Source organism: Acanthochromis polyacanthus, chromosome 11 (genome assembly GCF_021347895.1).
Source record: "Acanthochromis polyacanthus isolate Apoly-LR-REF ecotype Palm Island chromosome 11, KAUST_Apoly_ChrSc, whole genome shotgun sequence".
In the NCBI taxonomy this organism is placed as follows: domain Eukaryota; kingdom Metazoa; phylum Chordata; class Actinopteri; family Pomacentridae; genus Acanthochromis; species Acanthochromis polyacanthus.
The window spans coordinates 9960056-9979914 of NC_067123.1; the positions used below are offsets into that span (position 1 = coordinate 9960056).

Below are 19859 nucleotides of genomic sequence, written 5' to 3' on the forward strand. Positions count from 1 at the left end.
AAGTTTATGCTCATCAACAGTTAACCCAAACGAAGAAGATATTCATAACTTTCTTGACAATCTAAACTTGCCTGAATTAACATCAGATTACAGAGACAAACTAGATGCTCCATTGTCTATCAAAGAGTTACAGTGTGCATTAGACAGTGTGCCAGCAGGCAAGGCACCTGGTCCTGATGGCTTCCCTGCTGAATTTCTTAAACATTTCTGGTCAATGTTAGCACCCCTTTTCTTCAGGACAGTGACAGAGATTAAAAATAATGGTTATATAAGTTCGCACATGAATACAGCTGCAATGAAATTATTATTGAATCCAGACAAAGATCCTACACTTCCCTCCAGCTATCAACCTCTGTCACTAATCAACACTGACAGCAAAATTATCTCAAAAGCACTCGCCTCTAGGTTGGAGAAAATTATCCCGTCAATAATCCACCATGATCAAACGGGTTTCATAAATGGCCGACACTCCACCAACAATATCAGAAGACTTCTTAATCTAATCTCTTTGACGCAACACCACAACAAAGAAGCTATCGTTATGTCACTGGATGCAGAAAAAGCCTTTGTTACGAATAGTGGTGGGAGAACCCAAGCGCAGAAACCAACAGATAGACAGCGGGTGTTAGAGGCAAAAAGGGGTTTTATTGAATCAAAATCAAAACTATTACAAACTAAGGACAGGACTGTGGGGGCTGCACAAAACCAAACTACACTATACGAAAAAAACAGAAACACAGAGCTAATGAATGGTACTCACTGAATGACGAAAGCAAACAATTGAGGGAGCGAACAGGCAAGGATAAATCCACAACAAAAATCCACTGAGTCCAAGGTTTGAAAGTCCAAACAGGAGGGGGAAGCAGAAAAGTCCAAGCGGTTGTAATCCAGAGGGTGGTTGTTGTTGTTGTTGTTGAGGATGGCATGTGGAGTGTCAAAACTGATGCTCCCGCACCAACTAAGGGAAGCAGAGGGCTTTTATGAAGAGGAAGGGAAGCAGGTGCACCGAGTTGGCTGATTGCTCCTCATCTGAATCTCATGCCGCACTCAGCTGTCCTCCAGTGGGCGAGCGGCCGGGAGAGAGAGAGAGAGAGACAGGAAGGCAAACCCAGGCAGGCGCTGGAATGGATTCCTGACAGCCTTTGACAAAGTTAATTGGTCTTTTCTCTACGCTGTGCTCCACAAATTTGGCTTCGGAGAGTCGTTTATCCAGTGGATATCGGCTCTGTACAACTCACCCAAGGCTACAGTCACCAGTGATGGGATCACTTCACAAAGTTTCAGTTTGCAAAGGGGAACGAGACAAGGATGCCCACTCTCTCCTTTATTGTTTGCAATCATTATCAAACCATTAGCAACAGCTGTATGTCAGAGCACTGATATCAAAGGTATCTGTGCTTTGGAGTCTGAACACAAAATTAACCTATATGCAGATGACATTTTACTCTACCTACAAGAACCGAAAACCTCAGTGAAGGAAGTATTTAACCTCATTACAACCTTCTCATGTCTTTCAGACTACTCCATCAACTGGTCGAAATCAATCATATTACCTTTAACAGAAAACTCATGGAATCCCACAGTCCAAAACTCGAATTATTCTATTCCTACTGGCAACATCAGATATCTGGGCATAAATATTTCCTCCAAACTCTCAGAGCTAGTTCACCTGAACTACACCCCACTTTTGGACAAAGTCTGTGAAGATCTAAGGCGATGGAATAACCTCCCCATCTCCCTTTTGAGACGAATAGCTACAGTCAGAATGAAAATATTATCTAAAATCAACTACCTCTTTTCCATGATTCCGTTTAAACCAGCATCAAAGTGGTTTCAATCGTTAGACTCTGCCATGGGTAAATTCTAAGAACAAAAAGGCTAAAATAAGTCTGACCACCCTCCAGAGGAATAAATCAGAAGGGGGACTGAGAGCCCCCAACTTCATGTATTATTATTTAGCCAACCAACTACAATATCTCACCAAATGGATTCACCCACATGAAGAATATAACTCCTGACTGGAACTAGAACAGTTAGATTGTAACCAGATCAAAATCTCTGACCTGCCCTTTATCACTTCTGCCCTTAAACATCACTCCTGCTTCAAGAACCCAATGATCGCCTCCACCTTGTCTGCTTGGTGGAAAACGTTGGAGGTCACAGGCTCCCAATTAAAACCCAGCATACTGTCCCCAATCTGGCACAACCCTGATTTTGCAAACAATAAAATAGCTCTTTATTTCAGGACGTGGGCAGAGAGAGGAGTCACCCACCTCTATCACCTTTTTGATGATAACATATTTAGGACATATACAAACTTATTCCAAACATTTGAAATAAGAAATGGAAACTTCCTCCATTACCTACAGGTAAAGAAGACGCTTACAAGTAGAATTCCATCGCTTCAGTCTACTTCACAGCCAACTGATTTACAGCCACCGGAATTTGTCAAATACATTATGAAACTGTCTCCAAGAAACAAAAAGAACCTCTCAAAAATTTATAGTTTACTTTCAAAGACAGACTCTATTCACCTCCCAACTCACAAATGGGAAGAAGACTTGTCCAAATCCTTTGACTCCGATTCTTGGACCCAGATCTGTGAAAACACATTTAAAATGACAAAAAACACCAACTTACAACTGATCCAATTTAAGGTTCTTCATAGAACACATATAGCCCAATATAAATTATATAAAATGGGCTTCTCACACTCATACACATGTACTCAATGCACCCAAAACATGGCTGACACATACTTTCACGCTCTTTGGCTATGAACACCCGTCTATCAATTCTGGGCATTAATCACACAGAAACTCTCCGATATATTGGGCTGTGGGATTCCACATTCCCCGAACATTTGCCTAATTGGTGACCTAACGCTAACATCCTTACCAGACATTCATATCCAACCTACACTTGCAGCTATCGCCATTGCCAAAAAAACTATTTTAGTTAACCGGAAAGATAAGAAATCCCTCAACATCTTCCACTGGCTGAACCTCCTCACAGAACACATTTCACTGGAGAGAACATCTGCTATCCGGAAAAAAAAATTGGACTCATTTAAAGGAAAATGGTCTCCATTTATTAATTCATTAAATATTAATCTATAGCTTCTGCTTGTATGTGGGCGTATGCCACTGCCCTCATAAAAAAAAATTGTGATACCTGTTCTGTCTGCGCGTATGGTTTAACTTTTCTCTGCTCTATTTCAGTTTATTAACCAATCAACTCTCAAAGATTGACAGCACCATTGACTTCAAGGCCGTGTGCATGCACTGGTGGTGTCCTTTCCCTATGGTACTCGGGGTTGCTCTCTGGCTCTGCAGGGTCGGGGTGGCTCGGGCCCCTCTCCCTGGGGGTGGGTATCTTCAGCGTCTCCCCCTTTGAGCTCTGAGTCTGCTGGGTCTGCACCCTCTCCCGGGGCCTCGGGGGTGTCGGCGGCTGATCTCTTCTGGGGCGCCTGGCTGGTCCTGGGGTTTGGGGTGGGTCAGTCCCTCCGTTGCTCCCCTGTCCCTTTTTTTTTTTTTTTTTGTCTGCAAGTCCGCTAAAAAATGACACCAACCACTCATGGTGTCATTGCTTAAGCTTCATGTGCAATTTTTTTCTTCTTTGTGACTGTGACCATCACCGGCCCTCATGGCAAATTAACCTATCATGTTTATTTCAAGCTGTTTCCTACATTATGCCATTGAGGGCTGTGCACACCCAAGTGAAACATAAAACAAACACAGGACAGACAGAAAGGTGAGGCATAGACAGTGTTCTAAGAGAAAAGGTGTATTTTATTTGTTTGTACTCTTTAATTCACACCTTAAAACCATTTACAAATCTGAAACCCTTCACAAACACCTAATACGACAAAGTCCCAACTGGATCAATCATGAAGATGTCAGGAGGCCACAAGAAGGATAGATAGAGCAGAGTGAGATCCACAGACACTAACCCAGCAACCTCCACTGACTCATCAACCGGAGGAACACACTCTATTGAGTTTTGGTAGGTGCCGGTGTGGTGGGTCTGGCATACATGAAAACCTCCACCAAAAGGAGGGAGCTGTCCCCTCCAGCCCAAGGAGGTCCACCCAGCCCCCCCGCAGGAGCCACCAAGCGGAGACCCAGCCCAGGAGCCCGGAGCGACCCCCCCCGACACAGCCAGAGCCCCAAGGCCCGCGCAGCAGAACGGGCCATAGCGGACCCCCACGGCGCCCCACCGGCCCACAGCCCCACTTCCCCCACGACCACCCGCCCCCCCCATCCTCCCCCGCAACCCGACCCCCCCGCCCCCCAGACCCCAAACCCCCGCCCCCCCCACCGTCCCACCCCCTGCCACCCACCCACGCCACCCCCCCTCCCCCACCATGCCGCCCACCCACAACCCACCCCCAACACCCCCCGCCCCCCCCACCAGGCCAACCCCCCACCCCTCGCCCAGCCACCCCACCCCACCCCATCCAACCCGTTGCTCCCCTGTCCCGACTGCTCTTCCCTACTCTTCCCTCCTCTCCTCCCTGCCCGCTCCTCCTCGCCCCTCTCCCTCCTCTGGGAGGGGCCTGGGGCCCTCCGCGGCTGGGGGGGTCTGGTGTGTGGGCTGGGTGGTCTCTCTGGGGGGTGGCTCTGGCCCATCTGGCCCCAGGCCTTGGTCCTGGCCTGCGTGCCGCCACTGGAGTCCAGTTTCTGCTGGCTGGAGGGCCCAACACCCACAACTATGGTGTTCGGTACCATTTGGTTATTTATTCATTTGTTTATCTTCTTTATTTGTTTGTTTTTTTCCTGTCCTTCTTGTGTGTGTGTTTGTTTGTTTTTCCTATTGATGGGTAATTAATAGTCAGGAATAACACAGCACCTGATATTCTTCAGATGTAATAGCACCGCTTGCTAGTCCCTGTCCCTGTCCGTCCTGTCTCGTCCTGTCCACCCTTTGTTCCCCTGCACGTCACCACTGAGGTGTAGCACTGCCCTCCCTGGCTCTTAACAGGGAATTGTAATAAAGAATCTCGGCTTAGCTTTCAGGGAGGGCTGGTGATGGTCACACGCATGCACTAAATAATAAAATATTTGGCTGCAAGACTATAATATGCATTAGTCTCATAAAGTGTTGACACCCCTTCCATGGAGTTAAACAATGAGAATAAATCCAGACAAAAAAAAAAAAGGTGGTGGGAGTATGATGGATTGAGGACCTGGACGACTTGCCATAACTGATGGAGCCATGAATTCTCCTTTCTATTAGTAAAAGAATATCCACCCATCAGTTCAGGACCTCAAGCTCAAGTATAAATGGTTCATACAGCATGAAAATGACCAACAGCACACAAACAAATCCACGTCTGAGTGGTTCAAAAAGAACAAAATAAGGGTTCTGGAGTGGCCGAGTCAAAGTCTGGACTTGAATCCAATCAACTAAGATGCGGTGACAAGACTTTAAAAGGGCAAAAGCCATCTAATGTGGCTGAATTAAAACTATGTTGTAGAGAAGAGTGGGTCAAAATTCCTCCATGTATAAAAGACCGATCACACACATTTAACTGCAGTTGTTGCTGCCAAGGAAGGCCCAACCAGTTATTAGGTTTAGAGGGCAATTACTTTTTCACAGGGGAGATTCAGGTTTTAAATAAAATCATCATTTATAAACTACATTTTGTGTTTTATCTCTGTCTAATATTAAATAAATATAAATATTAGTCTGAAGATGTGGAACATTTAAGTGTGAGAAATGTGGAAAAATAGAAGACATCAGGAATAAATACTTTTCCACAGCTCTGTATAGACACAAGTTTAGACTTTAAAGGGCTGCAAAAAATGTGACTTAGACATGGGAGACTGAAGTTTACTACTTGTTTTCAGAACTCATTGGAGTTTCTTTCAGCCATGACCACACTTTCCCTTTCCCACTAAAAGCAATGTAAAAGTAAAAGTCCTGAGATCCACATTTTATTCAAGTAACTACAGACATGCTGGCAACAGAATGTACTTTTAGATTTAGAGGATTTACAGAAAATGTCCACTGTCAGAGTTGTATTATTACATTCCATGATCGTGATTGTTGTCAAAAAGTAAAATAAGAAACAATGTACATGTGTTAGATTTCCTTTGATCTGTTGTGAGGTCAAAATATAAAGAAGGACAAAATATACAACTAGAAATTCCAACTGCACTAAAGTAAATATGTTAAATTACTTAAATCAATTCTGTAGTTTTTATGTCTTAACTTAAAGAAAATAAATGGGTCATTTCTGAGGCACTCACAAAGGACATAATAATGTTTAATATTGAAATAACATTAATTGGGATCTTCTCTGTATCTGTGATTAATGTAATGAATTTTGTATGGAGAATTTTCACTTGTAATTATTTTTTTCTGACTTGAGAAAAGTAGAGTGTAAATACTTTACTGTTATAATTAGAAATATTCTGGAGTTACAAATGTAATCATTTGAGATTAAAGTGTCTCGTGTCATATTGTATTCTGCTGGTCTTATTTATTTCACATTTTACATTCATAACATGGGACTGAAACAACTAATAACAGATTAAACATTATGAAGGAGTAAATGAAAACCTGTGGTCAGATGGAGATTTAGCTGCTCGTAAACCGAATTGAAAGTGAAACTAAACCCTCAGCGAGTAGCACCAACAGTCCATCAGCTCGTTGACAGATTAAAGTCAGATCTGACCTGCAGAAGAAACTTCACAGAGCAGCAGCAGCAGCAACAACTTCTTCATGTTGTTTCAGATCAGAAGTCCAGTCCAGTTCAACTGTCGCTGGTCCAAAGCTTGTTTCCTGATTTTAGGGAAGTGAGTTAGTTGCTTTTTTCCTGAAACCTTAACACATAAAGACTCAGAGAATCAGTGTCCAGAAGTCACAAGACTTTAAACGCTCTTTGAATAAATGAGCCCAAAAGATGAGGAAGTGAAGAAATTTCCGAAGAAAGTTAAGGAAACCTGATCTTACACCGCTGAGCAACAAGTTCCTCCTCTCTTTTTTTGAACCCCCACAATTTAATGCTGGAAAACTGTCAACAGACATTTTAGACAAACCTGTAATCATTTGTGAGACCAACTGTGAAATTTGTAAAATGTTTATTCCATTTGTGGAAGTAGAAAAAAGACAGATCTCACTGTTTTTTGTTTTGTTTTGTTTTGTTTTGGGGTTTTTTTTTGTGCATGTACAACACATTATACCAGGTCCAGATTTTTTTTTTTAAAGAGAAGCATGTTTGATTGCAATATTAAAAGAAACCTAATTTACTGATTTATATAAACTTATTCATTTGCAAACATTGTTTTTCATGAGTTGCTAAATGTCGTCTGAAAACGCACTTGTTCCACGTAGCGTTTGACACTTAGCTCCTTTCAGAACTGTGTGTTTCTTAAAATGCTTTTACTTATTCATTTTATTTTACTCTGGGGTCATTCCAGGTGAAATGACCAGATATTCCTTGGAGGTGTTGCTGCACCATCTTCAAATTAGTCCTAAATTTGTATGCCATTAGATAGTCACAAAAGTACTTTCTATGCAAAATTGTAGGCCTGTAGCTGAAATAGTTTCTGAGTTGTGGGGCTCTGAAATTTTCAGAATTTGGGCTATAAAAAGCCTCGCCAGCGTTTTTTTTGCATCTTTAAGTGGTTATTTCTCAGCCTCTAGACATACCAGAGAGCTGTGAGTTGGTAAACAAGGCCTCTGCATGTAGCTAGTACCCCACAAACATCCCCAGGTGTTTCCCTACACTCTGCAGGCCATGGGGGCTTGCTAAAAATGCTACAAATTAAGAGATACCTACTCACGAGTGGAGTTTGGGACCTTAAAAGTAGTAGAAATACTGCACAGAAGTGTTCTAACACCCCTGGGTTCCATTCTACACAAACTTGTGTGATAACTTAGTAAACTGGAGCTTTCCAAGTACCTCAGTTTGGAAAATATGAGCTCCCAAAGTTGGACGAGATTTTTAATTGGCTATTTTTGGTGGCAAAAATCTCATGGTGGGACAGGTACCAGAGACCCCAAATTTTTCTACAAGACAGTTCCATCTGTCGTCTATCACTGTACAAAAAAGCAGCAGGGTTATATTTGTAGTTACTGAGATATTCTTACTCAAAATGGCATGGGTAATGTCAATATCGTTTTTTGCTTTTCAGTACTTTAAATTGGGATACAAGTATTAGTAGTCATTCCAATGGTAGTATTATGTATGTTTTGTTCTTTTTGAAATGTTAGTTGTTAAAGGTGACTACCTTCAAAAAGTATGATGGTATAACTTAGGTATAGGTTCTTTTGCTTGTAACATGACATTGTACAATTAAATTTAACATGTTTAATCCCACTGCACTGATACTGTAAAATTCAACATTATTGTTGTTATTTTTAAATTAATGAAGCATGAACTACTACAGAGCTCCCTGAATTCAAGTTAGTACATGTAATTTGTATGTGTAAGTTATAATTACATGTATGCATTGCAAATGGGTGTCAACATGTCATTACACTTTTTGAAGGTAGTCACCTTTAACAACTAACATTTCAACAAGAACAAAACATACATAATACTACCATTGGAATGACTACTAATAATTGTATCCAAATTTAAAGTACTGAAAAGCAAAAAAGTGTAATGCCCTTTTTGTGTCACAGGGTCTAGTTTAGAGCCATACCTGTAGATATCATGACATGAAATAAAATTTGATTGATTGATTGATTGAGTTGCGTTGATATAATTCCATCAACTTAATATTGTGAGTAATTTAATTTTCTTCTGGAGGAGAAACACTGAGGGAAGCTCTGGAGAGTGAAACTGATGAGTCTTAACGAAGCGAGATTAATAGTAAGCAGATATGTTGAGCCTATAGCCAGAGTTTTCTGTATCAGGAAGATGTCTACTTTTTATCCTGCTAGATCTCCATGGTAATTGATGCTGTGGAGCTAACCTGGTCAGGAGCAGGTGATGAGTTTCCGATTTAAGTCAGTTGTAACAAGCATCTCCCTTTAACCAAAGCATTTCGTAATAATTCTTTATGAGTGATAGATTCTCAGCTGAAGAAAATGTTTAATCTGTGAACCTGTTTATCTGTATTTGATTGAAACCACTGAATCCACTGAACCACTCTAACATCATAATTAAGTCTGCTGATAATACAGTAGTGGTGGGTCTGATCTCCAACAACAAGAAGGACTGTTTGATGGAGATCGCCCACCTGGAGAACTGATGGAGAGACAACAGCCTCCTCCTGAACGTTAGCAAGACCAAGGAGCTGATTGTGGACAACAGCAAAAAGCAGCAGAGAGCATATCACCCACTCAGAATCAGTAGGACAGAGGCGGAGAGAGTGGAGAGCTTCAAGTATCTGGGTGTTAACATCACACAGGACCTGGCTTTTTCCTGTCACATCAGCACCCTGGTGAAGAAAGCTGGACAGCGTCTCTACCACCTCAGACGCCTGAGGGACTTTAAGCTCCCCCTCAAGGTGCACAGGCACCATTAAGAGTGTTTTGGCTGGGAGTATCCCCACCTGGATGGGAAGCAGCACCCAGAAGGACTTCTTGGCCCTGAGAAGGGTGGTTCGCTCGGCTGAGTGCACCATCAGAACCACCATCCCCGACCTACAGGACATTTACAACAAACGCTGCAGGTTTAAGGCCAGGAAGATTGTTAGTGAGCTCACCCACCCCAGGAACAGACTGTTCTCTCTGCACAGACTGTTCTCTTCGGCAAACACAGAGAGGATGAAGAGGAGCTTCTTCCTAAAGGCTGTCCTGAACCTGAAACAGTAGACTAAATAGACCATCAACCCGCAACCTCTGTTCAATATCCCATTCACTTTCACCTTGTATATATTTGCACTATTTCACTTTCACTTTTATTTCAGCCCGATCTCACGAGGATTCGTGAAACTGTCACGTCAATTTTTGTTTGGGTTTCGTGCGCACCAACACGATTTCGTCATGTTTTTCGTGCCGCTCACAACGAAATTCACACCAATGTATTTTAAACGGCGGACTTTTCGTGCCACTCAGAACGTATTTCAAACGAATGGGTATATTATATTTTTAACGTAAAACCGTGGCGAATCCAACGCTATATTTTGCATTACACCGTCCCTAACCATAACCCTAGCCATAACCCTAACCATAACCCGGTGGTACACTTACCAATTTGCATAGGAATTTAAATAATGTCCGAAGGCTGCAAACCCGATTATAAGAACGTCCGACGGCTCCAAACGCGATTACACAAACAGTATACGCCGATGGACAGCTTAGATTGTCATGAATCCGCCGGTATAAGCCACTTTCAGATGTGATTACCACAGCGGGTTTCGTTGTCAGCAACACGAAAAACATTTCGTTGTGAGCGGCACGAAAAACATGACGAAATCGTGTTGGTGCGCACGAAACCCAAACAAAAATTTACGTGACAGTTTCACGAATCCTCGTGAGATCGGGTTGTTTATATATATATATATATATATATATATATATATATATATATATATATATATATATATACACACACACACTCAACAAAAATATAAATGCAACACTTTTGTTTTTGCCCACATTTTTTATGAGATAAACTCAAAGATCTAAAACTTTTTCCACATAGACAATATCACCATTTCTCTCAAATATTGTTCACAAATCTGTCTAAATCTGTGATAGTGAGCACTTCTCCTTTGCTGAGATAATCCATCCCACCTCACAGGTGTGCCATATCAAGATGCTGATTAGACACCATGATTAGTGCACAGGTGTGCCTCAGACTGCCCACAATAAAAGGCCACTCTGAAATGTGCAGTTTTGCAGATGTGGCAAGATTTGAGGGAGCGTGCAATTGGCATGCTGACAGCAGGAATGTCAACCAGAGCTGTTGCTCGTGTACTGAATGTTCATTTCTCTACCATAAGCCGTCTCCAAAGGCATTTCAGAGAATTTGGCAGTACATCCAACCAGCCTCACAACCACAGACCACGTGTAACCACACCAGCCCAGGACCTCCACATCCAACATGTTCACCTCCAAGATGGTCTGAGACCAGCCACTTGGACAGCTGCTGAAACAATCGGTTTGCATAACCGAAGAATTTCTGCACAAACTGTCAGAAACCGTCTCAGGGAAGCTCATCTGCATGCTCGTCGTCCTCATCGGGGTCTCGACCTGACTCCAGTTCATTGTCATAACCGACTTTTGTGGGCAAATGCTCACATTTGATGGCATCTGGCACGTTGGAGAGGTGTTCTCCTGTACAAGGCAGATGGCAGACAGCGTGTGTGGTGTGGTGTGGGTGAGCGGTTTTCTGATGTCAATGTTGTGGATGGAGTAGCCCATGGTGGTGGTGGGGTTATGGTATGGGCAGGCGTCTGTTATGGACGAAGAACACAGGTGCATTTTATTGATGGCATTTTGAATGCACAGAGATACCATGACGAGATCCTGAGGTCCATTGTTGTGCCATACATCCAAGAACATCACCTCATGTTGCAGCAGGATAATGCACGGCCCCATGTTGCAAGGATCTGTACACAACTCTTGGAAGCTGAAAACGTCACAGCTGGCATACTCACCGGACATGTCACCCATTGAGCATGTTTGGGATGCTCTGGATCGGCGTATATGACAGCGTTTACCAGTTCCCGCCAATATCCAGCAACTTCGCACAGCCATTGAAGAGGAGTGGACCAACATTCCACCGGCCACAATCGACAACCTGACCAACTCTGTGCGAAGGAGATATGTTGCTGCACTGCATGAGGCAAATGGTGGTCACACCAGATACTGACTGGTTTTCTGAGTCCCCAGACCCCCCCCCGCCCCCCGCAATAAAACAAAACTGCACATCCATCTAAATATCCACACACAGAAGAATCATTACTTATGTGTGTTTGGTTTATTTTCATTTTGTATTGATGTTCTTAACACATTTGTCCTTTTATCATTTGCTGCTGCAAACTTCCCCACTGTGTGATTTATGAACTCTTATGTTATTCTAATATTTAGCACACTGGGGAATACGAGTGTTCAGGACATTGTATTTTCATTTATATTTTATTTAAAACTTTTTCTGCACAATGACATTTAATGTATTCAGGTTACTGATAACTTGCATGAACTAATACCCTGATTATCTGTCAATAAAAACAAAAAATAATTGCATGACAAACATGTGGAGATAACAGTATTCTAATATCTAAATCGTTTCCTCAGAGTGCTGTTACCAATATTTTAAAAAAAAACTGCTCTCAGAACCCATGAATTGTGAATTTGAGTTCATGAAATCAGCGCTTAGCCTGGTGTTTAGTTTGACTGAACAGCTGGACCTGGGAAACCAAAAACAAAGGTCTTTATTAGGCAAGTCAAGGGTAATGTACAAGTGATCCATCTGTGTGGCAACAAATCCAACTAAGGAAGATAAACAGCAAAAACCAGGAACAACGGACATCATACAAAAGGAGTTAAGTTAACCAGTAAATGGAAACTAATTTTTTATAAGGATCTATATTTAATAGAATAGAATAAAATCAAATATCTTTTATTAGTCCCACAAGGGGAAATTTGCAATGCCACAGCAGCGAAGTGACAGTAGGAAAAATCAAGAAAACACAACTATAAATTAAAGAATTAAGATATATGCACTATATATACACAATACAAATATGGAAAAACTGAAGAACACAAGAATACCAAACACAAATTTAAGAAGATATTGACAATGAATTGCATTTGATTGCATTTGCACATGACAATGTTTGCAAACTGTGAGTGAGTGTGTGTGTGTGTGTGTGGTCTGTTGGGAGCAGTGCTGATTATAAAATCTGATACCAGCAGGAAGGAAGGACCTGTAGTAATGCTCCTTCACATACCCATGGTGACGGAGTGTGTCACTAAAAGAGCTGTCCAGTGCCCTCATCGAGAGAAATATGCGTAAAACATGAAAACACAAGCAGAGCAAACTTGGGAATAGCTGGAAAATTTGGCAACAAGAAGTAGAAAGACAATCTGTTGAAGAGTGATCTGAGAACCGGTGTGTTTCTACTGTGGAAGGAGGTTAATGGATCAGCTTCAGGTGATTGATATTAGAGGAGGAGCAGGTGAGAAAGCAGCAGTCAGAGGATGAAACACCCACAACAGAAAACTGAGCAGGAGACATAAAGGAGAAAGAAAAAGACACAAAAATACCACAAATACAACAGCAGCCGCTATGACACTAATGTGTGTTTGGACAATGATGGCAAAGGAATACACATATTTTATAATCTGTAAACAGTATTTCATGGATATTTATACTTATTTATTATTATTTATTTATACAGAAGAGTCTATTGTAGACATGCAGTATGTGTTCAAACTGTGGCAATAATCAAAAAAAGTTGTTCTCGTACCTGTGGTCAGACTTAGAACCAATCAGATGTTATTGTCTGATGGATAAGAAACTAAACAAAGTGTCCACATTTTGCACAATACTGGACACAAAATGAAAGTGGAGAGACAACAGTTTCCAACCCGGGTCAGTTGAAGAGGCTTAATAATTGCAAAACAGAGTCAATTAAGGCTTTTGACAGAATCCCAACTTCACTGGAGTTTACTCTCCTCCTCCTGTCTTCTCTGAGAGTCGGTCAGGACAGATTAAGAAATGAACAAGTTAAATAACTGGTCAGATGCTTAGGAGAATTCATTATACATTACTAATTATTAGATACTAACAATTAAAATGAGTAACAAGCTGGTGTTTACAGGCGAGCAAATATTATCTCAGTATACTGTTGATTGTTTTTAGGTCCATTAATATCTGCAATGCATAAATGAAACAAGGATGTACTCACTGTGATGAGTTAGGATCTGAATGTCTGTCTGCAGAATCTGAGGCTGTCAGGACAGATTAAGAAATGAACAAGCCCGAATATCTCAACGGGTTAAGCGGGCGACTCATGTACAGGGGCTTCCCCGACTCAGCGGTCCGCATTCAGTTCCAGCTCATGGCCCTTCGCTGCATGTCTTCCACCGATTCTTCTCCCTCCTGTCCTGTCCGTCTCCACTGCACCTACCAAATAAAGCCGTAAAAGGCCCAAAAAATTACTTTAAAAAAAAGGAAATGAACAAGTTAAATATCTGGTCAGATGCTTAGTAGAATTCATTACTATTTATTGGATACTAACCATTAAAAGGAGAAATAGGTGTTTACAGAAAAGCAAATACTATCCCAGTATACTGTTGAGTGTTTTTAGGTTAATTTATATCTGCAATGCATAAATGAAACAAGGACATACTCACTGTGATTGGCTGCAATCTGAATTACTGTCTGCAGCAATCTGAGGCTAAAAAAAAAAATTCTACAGAAGAATAATCACATGATGCATTAAAGTGAACCCACATGGAGTTTGGAAGTGAAAGTCGTAAGTCTGAGTTGACAAAGAAAGATGATAACCACCTTTGTGATACCCGTGAACTCTGACTGGGGTTCTGTCGAGCCGACTACCAGAAAGAAGCCCAGCTGTGTCAAACCAGCTTCATAGTATATGTAGCATTTATTATTTTTTTTTCTTGTTAATATTTCTCCATCAATTATAACTGTAAGATTATTAAATAATGTTTCTCCACCAAATTAGAAAACATAGGATAGTTGTTTGCTCAAATGGGGTGAATGTTACTTTATACAAAATTTTTAAATATTCGAAGTGATATTCAGCCAGCGAAGTATTTAGATTAGACAAACATAACAATTCAGCGTAGGAAGCACCTCTTGTTGTCAAGAAGAGCTTTAAGAATTGTAGGAGAATTATTTAGCTTGACAGTGTTTTATGTTAAATTTAGATAATAACCTGTTTTTTGGTTACACCTAGTTAACCCTAGACAGGTGGATCATAACTTCGTCTATGCACTGTTTCACTGTCACTGGATGCTCCTGTGGATAGAAACAGATGGAGTACAGAACTGTGTGTATCTCAGGTTGTGTAATTCTACCTGTTCTCAGCAGAGAACTCCTCGCGTAGTGCACATATTTCTTCAGCCAGTCAGGGTACATGTGCATGTAGTAGTATTTATTCCTATCTAGTCTAGCTTTCTCTGTGTCCCATTTCAGTTTGGTGATGAACGCCTGTGGTTTTGAAGCGGTCCATGTCAGCGTCTGCAGGTCCAGCGCTATGAAGTCTTCACCATTATATCCATATTGATTAAAAGCCCTGATTTCTCCAGTTTCATCATCCCATTCACAGCCACTCAATTGCTGTAGGATGTGAGCACCTGTGGCACAGAGAGAGATTTTATTGGTTTACTGTTAAGGCTGGCTGACATGGACACAAACATCATCTCAATAATCTTTTAACTGACAACCAACTACAACCTGCACTGCTCTCAGGAGATTGCACACTGAAAAACACATTGGTTACATGTTTGCATTATCCAGTTTGCTGCTGTAACAATGAAAATTTCTCAGTGAGTGTAAATAAAGGGTTATTGTTTTGTATTGTTATCACAAAATACTTTACATTTAATACGAACAGGCAGGAAACACCTTCAGTGTGTGTGTTAGACCTCAGAGATACACAGTTTTTGTGAGTAATACTGAATGTACAACTGAATTGTGTGTTAGTGAATCTTTAATTCAAGGGGTATTTGCAGTTTAAAATTGTTTGTTGGTTGCTGACCAAACAGGTTATTCTGCAATATCAGCAAGTGTTCGCACATTTACATTTATACGCCTCATAATAGTAACATAAAAATATACAGTATACTGCATTTGCACATCCATCTTGATGTACATATGCAATGATCTAACTTTGCCACAATGTTCCCATTTTGTGAGGATTTCATCCATTTTTATGTTTTAACAATGCATGTGTTTGTGTTTTTTCCCCTGTTTTGACCCTGTGTGTCAGCTGTTCTTTGGTCTAACAGGGTGAACGTGCAGATGAACAATGACCAACATGTACAACAGATGCATTTATCATATATTACACATTCTGGACAATTATTAGCCTCACTGCTTTACCACAGACACACTGATTACTGACACAGAGGAGATTACAGCAGCTGTTGCAACTCACAGACAATCATCATCCTAAAATTGTGGAGGGATCAAAGTGAGACAGAAGCACAGAATGATGGGAAACAGAGTGAATTCCTAATAATAGTACATATTGTCACTGAGACCTATTGCAGAATGCAGGGATGTCATCAGGAGGCTGAAACCAACCACCCAGAATATGGAATGGATGGCTCTAGACAGGCAGAGGTGCACAATGACTGGGTTGATCCCACTGGGAAGGAGCCCATAAAATTAGAGCACCAACATACTTTCAGTCGTGAGCAACCAAAGCAAAGCAAAGCAGAGCTGCTTGAATTTAAATTCAACTGTCTCACAGCTGCCATGAAGGAGGAAAGCCTGGATTGAAAGCAGACCTCAAATTCCAGGATCAGAAGGTTTTGTTAGATGATAGCAGATGAAAAGAGACACAAACCTGCAGCCAAACTGAGACACTTCAGGAATTCTCAAGAGAATGGAAATAAATCTAATGTAATCCATAACTTAGCACAGTCTAGGTTTGGTGACTTTGGCAGGATTAGAAAATGTACAGACAACACTTAAAGGTAATGCTACCTTCAGAGACAAGCAGACAAATGACAAATACAACAAGATCTAAGAGTACAACTGATGTGGAACAGAAAGGGGCATCAGACTGAAGTACAATGAGGAGCTTTAAACTAAGAACACATCTGATGTGCAGCTCACAATCTTACAAGAATTTCTCTAAATCAAAGGCAACAGAGAGAAGCCACTACTGGACTTTAGGCAATTCCATCAAGCTGTTGTAATGTCCAGGAAACTCTCATATGAAGTGTCAGTAAATAAAGATATTGTGAGAAACTGGCTGTCCAGGATTTAATGATTGCAGGAGAACTCAATGGGGAATAATCAAATGATGTGCCTACAAGTAAAATTCTAGTAGAAAACTCAATTTATCCGTAAATAATTTCATAAAGCTACCAGCTTTTCTGCCTGCAGATGTTTTGAGTTGGGCAGATTTTAGCTTCACAGACGTAGTAGCAGTGGAAGCAAATCATTAAGCCTTGTTCTAAAAAACACTGAAGAAGGGCTGATATTTAGTGCAGTATCTTCCAACAGAGGGACAACACATTTCAGTAGTGAAAACATTTTAAAAATCTTACCTCCACTTTGGTTGAAGCGTTTCATCAAGCTGTCAATGGTGGCTGTGAAGAAGAGTTGGTTTTCATAGCATTCGTTAACATAATGCTCCAGGTGTTCTGGGTTTTCTTTCATGAACTTTCTCGCCCAGTCCTGTTTGATCTCAGCTGTCTTCATGTTGCTGTCACAGTAACCCACCAGAAATTCATCAACCAGTGCAGAACCCATAACCTCCGGGGAGTCTGGGACTCCAGAAGTTGCAGTGATGAAATACATCAAGGAGTGTTTCGCTGAAGGGAAAAGAAGGCTTTCAGGTTTTGAGTTTTATTGTCTCTTCATTTTTACATTTTTAAATCTATTAAATCACAACGGACTAGAAAAAAAACACGAGAATATTTTAAAGACCCATTCCTATACTATTCCTCTTATCATATATGTGTTCAACAGAGATGTGCTCATGTGGAATGACATTAAATAAAATTTTAAAAAATAGTATCCTCTTCCATCCCCGGTTCAAATCCCGGGATGGGTCTGGGATCTTTCTGCATGGAGTTTGCATGTTCTCCCTGTGCATGCGTGGGTTTTCTCCGGGTACTCCGGCTTCCTCCCACAGTCCAAAAATATGCCGAGGTTAATTGATGACTTTAAATTGCCCGTAGGTGTGATTGTTTGTCTGTATATGTAGCCCTGCGACAGACTGGCGACCTGTCCAGGGCAGTGTTTCCCCTCCTACATGACCGACGAGGCGGGCCGCCTCGCTGGTATAGGCCACCGCCACATTACAATTTTGCCGACATTGCCGCCTCACTGGTCTGCGCCAAAAAAAAAAGAAAGTAATGCTAAATATTAGAAAGCATTGACACATAAGTCCGGTATATTCGCCGCTGAAATCAACAAGCCAGAATGGCAGCCTTTTCTCGCCGTGGCTGAAGACAGCAAGGCACATCCCCGTTGCGTACAAGAAGCGGCAGCGCTCCATGGTTTCGTTTTTTGGGGCTAAAAGCAGGTGTGTATCACAGACATATGTCAAATTAAGTATCAAAACTATTGCATGTCATCAAAATAAAGTGAGCAACGCAGTGTAGGCGTCGATCTCGCTTCCTTTACAGAGTTTGCTTACTGTTTTGTTGTCCGCGGCGATACGAATTGACAGTGACTGCAAATATGGCTCCAGTTAAAACATTTAGGCACGACAAAACCCGTTCTCACGAACGAGACAAACGATTTCAACGGAATATAAAGTTCCTAGTTTCTTTTGATAAAATGATTTATAGAGTGCCCGAAATTATATCATTCAATGGCAAAACAAATTCTGTAATTTCAACGGTTCAGCGGCCCGCGGGCGGGCCGTTTTGATATCTGCATAAGCATTTTTCAAAATAGAACGACACTGCCAACGCGATTATAGAAACACTATACACCCATGGAAAGCTTAGATTGATCAACATTAATCCCCACTTATATTTGATTTGCCTCATGTAATAAAGAGAGCATGTGTTCAAATTTGGTGTTTGTGTTTTCAAGAATGTTTACTTAAAGTCTTTAATTCAGCTGCCTGACACATATCACAGTGCAAAATTATGTTTTCTAACTCTGGGTTAACAACTTGTATTCTAAAGAAGTTATTTCTTTGTTCAAAAAGGTAACAGTTTTGAAAACAGAACTAGCTCCTTCAGAAAACCAGTTGTTAACCCAGAGTTGAAGTTTTCTTTCACATTTTTAAGTAAAATGAAGGTCATGACATAACCTTTTTATTATAAATAAAAATGAAGTGGGAATTTGGTACCTAACATGTAGTTGTTTTTAGAAAAAAAGTAAAAGTCACCACCTGATTCCAGATTCAAGTCCTTTGTCATCTTTTTCAAATTTGTAATAAGAACTGATGTGGCATTTTGAAATGGCTTGTGGAAATCTGACCAGAATATAATAGACTGGACTAGTTGACATGTTTTGATCGCAAGGACAAGTGGGTTTATATTAGTCATATTTTCTCCCTGTCACTAATTTTTAGAAAAGAAACATGAAAATTTTATTTAATTTAGTTTTTGGAAATGGCTACAAATACAACAAAATGTGCTCCAAATTGTGCCAGAATGGCCCTTACCTACACCCCACCACCTCACAGCCATTTCAACCCAGGGGAAACACTGCAGGGTGTCCTCTGCCTTCGCCCGAGTCAGCTGGGATAGGCTCCAGCACCCTCCTAGTGAGGATAAAGCGGTGTATAGAGGATGGATGGATGGAGTATCCTCTTCCACTCTTGTCATGATGGCCTGTATCAGATGTTCAGCTCATTAAGCCCCCAGATAATCCATCCAGATGTAAAATTGAGCACTTCATCTGTACCATCATGCGCAGGTACTTCAGCAAGTACCCGGCCTCACTTGGAAACAAGGGGAATAACTCCCATTTCGAATTTGAATTACTACAAAACCTTACATCACTCTCCACAAAAACAGATACTTTAAGCAAACACAGACAAAGAAAGGAAAGCATCAAGCTGGCTGCTGTTGCTTCAGGAAAATGAGCCCATCCACACAGCACAGATGGTAGAAACAGGCTGGCTGAACAAACCTGTCATGCACCAGAAGTCACACATTGCAATATCAAACCATAACCTCAAAAACAGCCAAGAGCTAAAAACAAGCCAGCATGGCATTAATACAACTCAGTGTCTTGAATTGTATTAATGCAATATTCAAAGAGACTTGAAGACATG

At 41.1% G+C, this 19859-nt stretch overlaps 2 protein-coding genes across 2 annotated transcripts in view; one reads left to right on the forward strand and one right to left on the reverse strand.

Annotated features, from left to right (window-relative positions):
• Positions 1-19859, forward strand: part of LOC110947454 (BOLA class I histocompatibility antigen, alpha chain BL3-7-like) — a 349371-nt gene that overhangs the window by 108823 nt on the left and 220689 nt on the right. The window lies entirely within an intron of this gene.
• Positions 12324-19859, reverse strand: part of LOC110946460 (major histocompatibility complex class I-related gene protein-like) — a 204188-nt gene continuing 196652 nt past the window's right edge. The window contains exons 9-10 of the mRNA XM_051956046.1: positions 13821-13863; positions 12324-13602 (exon numbers count right to left, since the gene is read on the reverse strand). Coding sequence (XP_051812006.1) covers positions 13506-13602; positions 13821-13863 — 140 coding nt within the window. The 3' untranslated portion in view covers positions 12324-13505. The remainder of the gene's footprint in view (positions 13603-13820; positions 13864-19859) is intronic.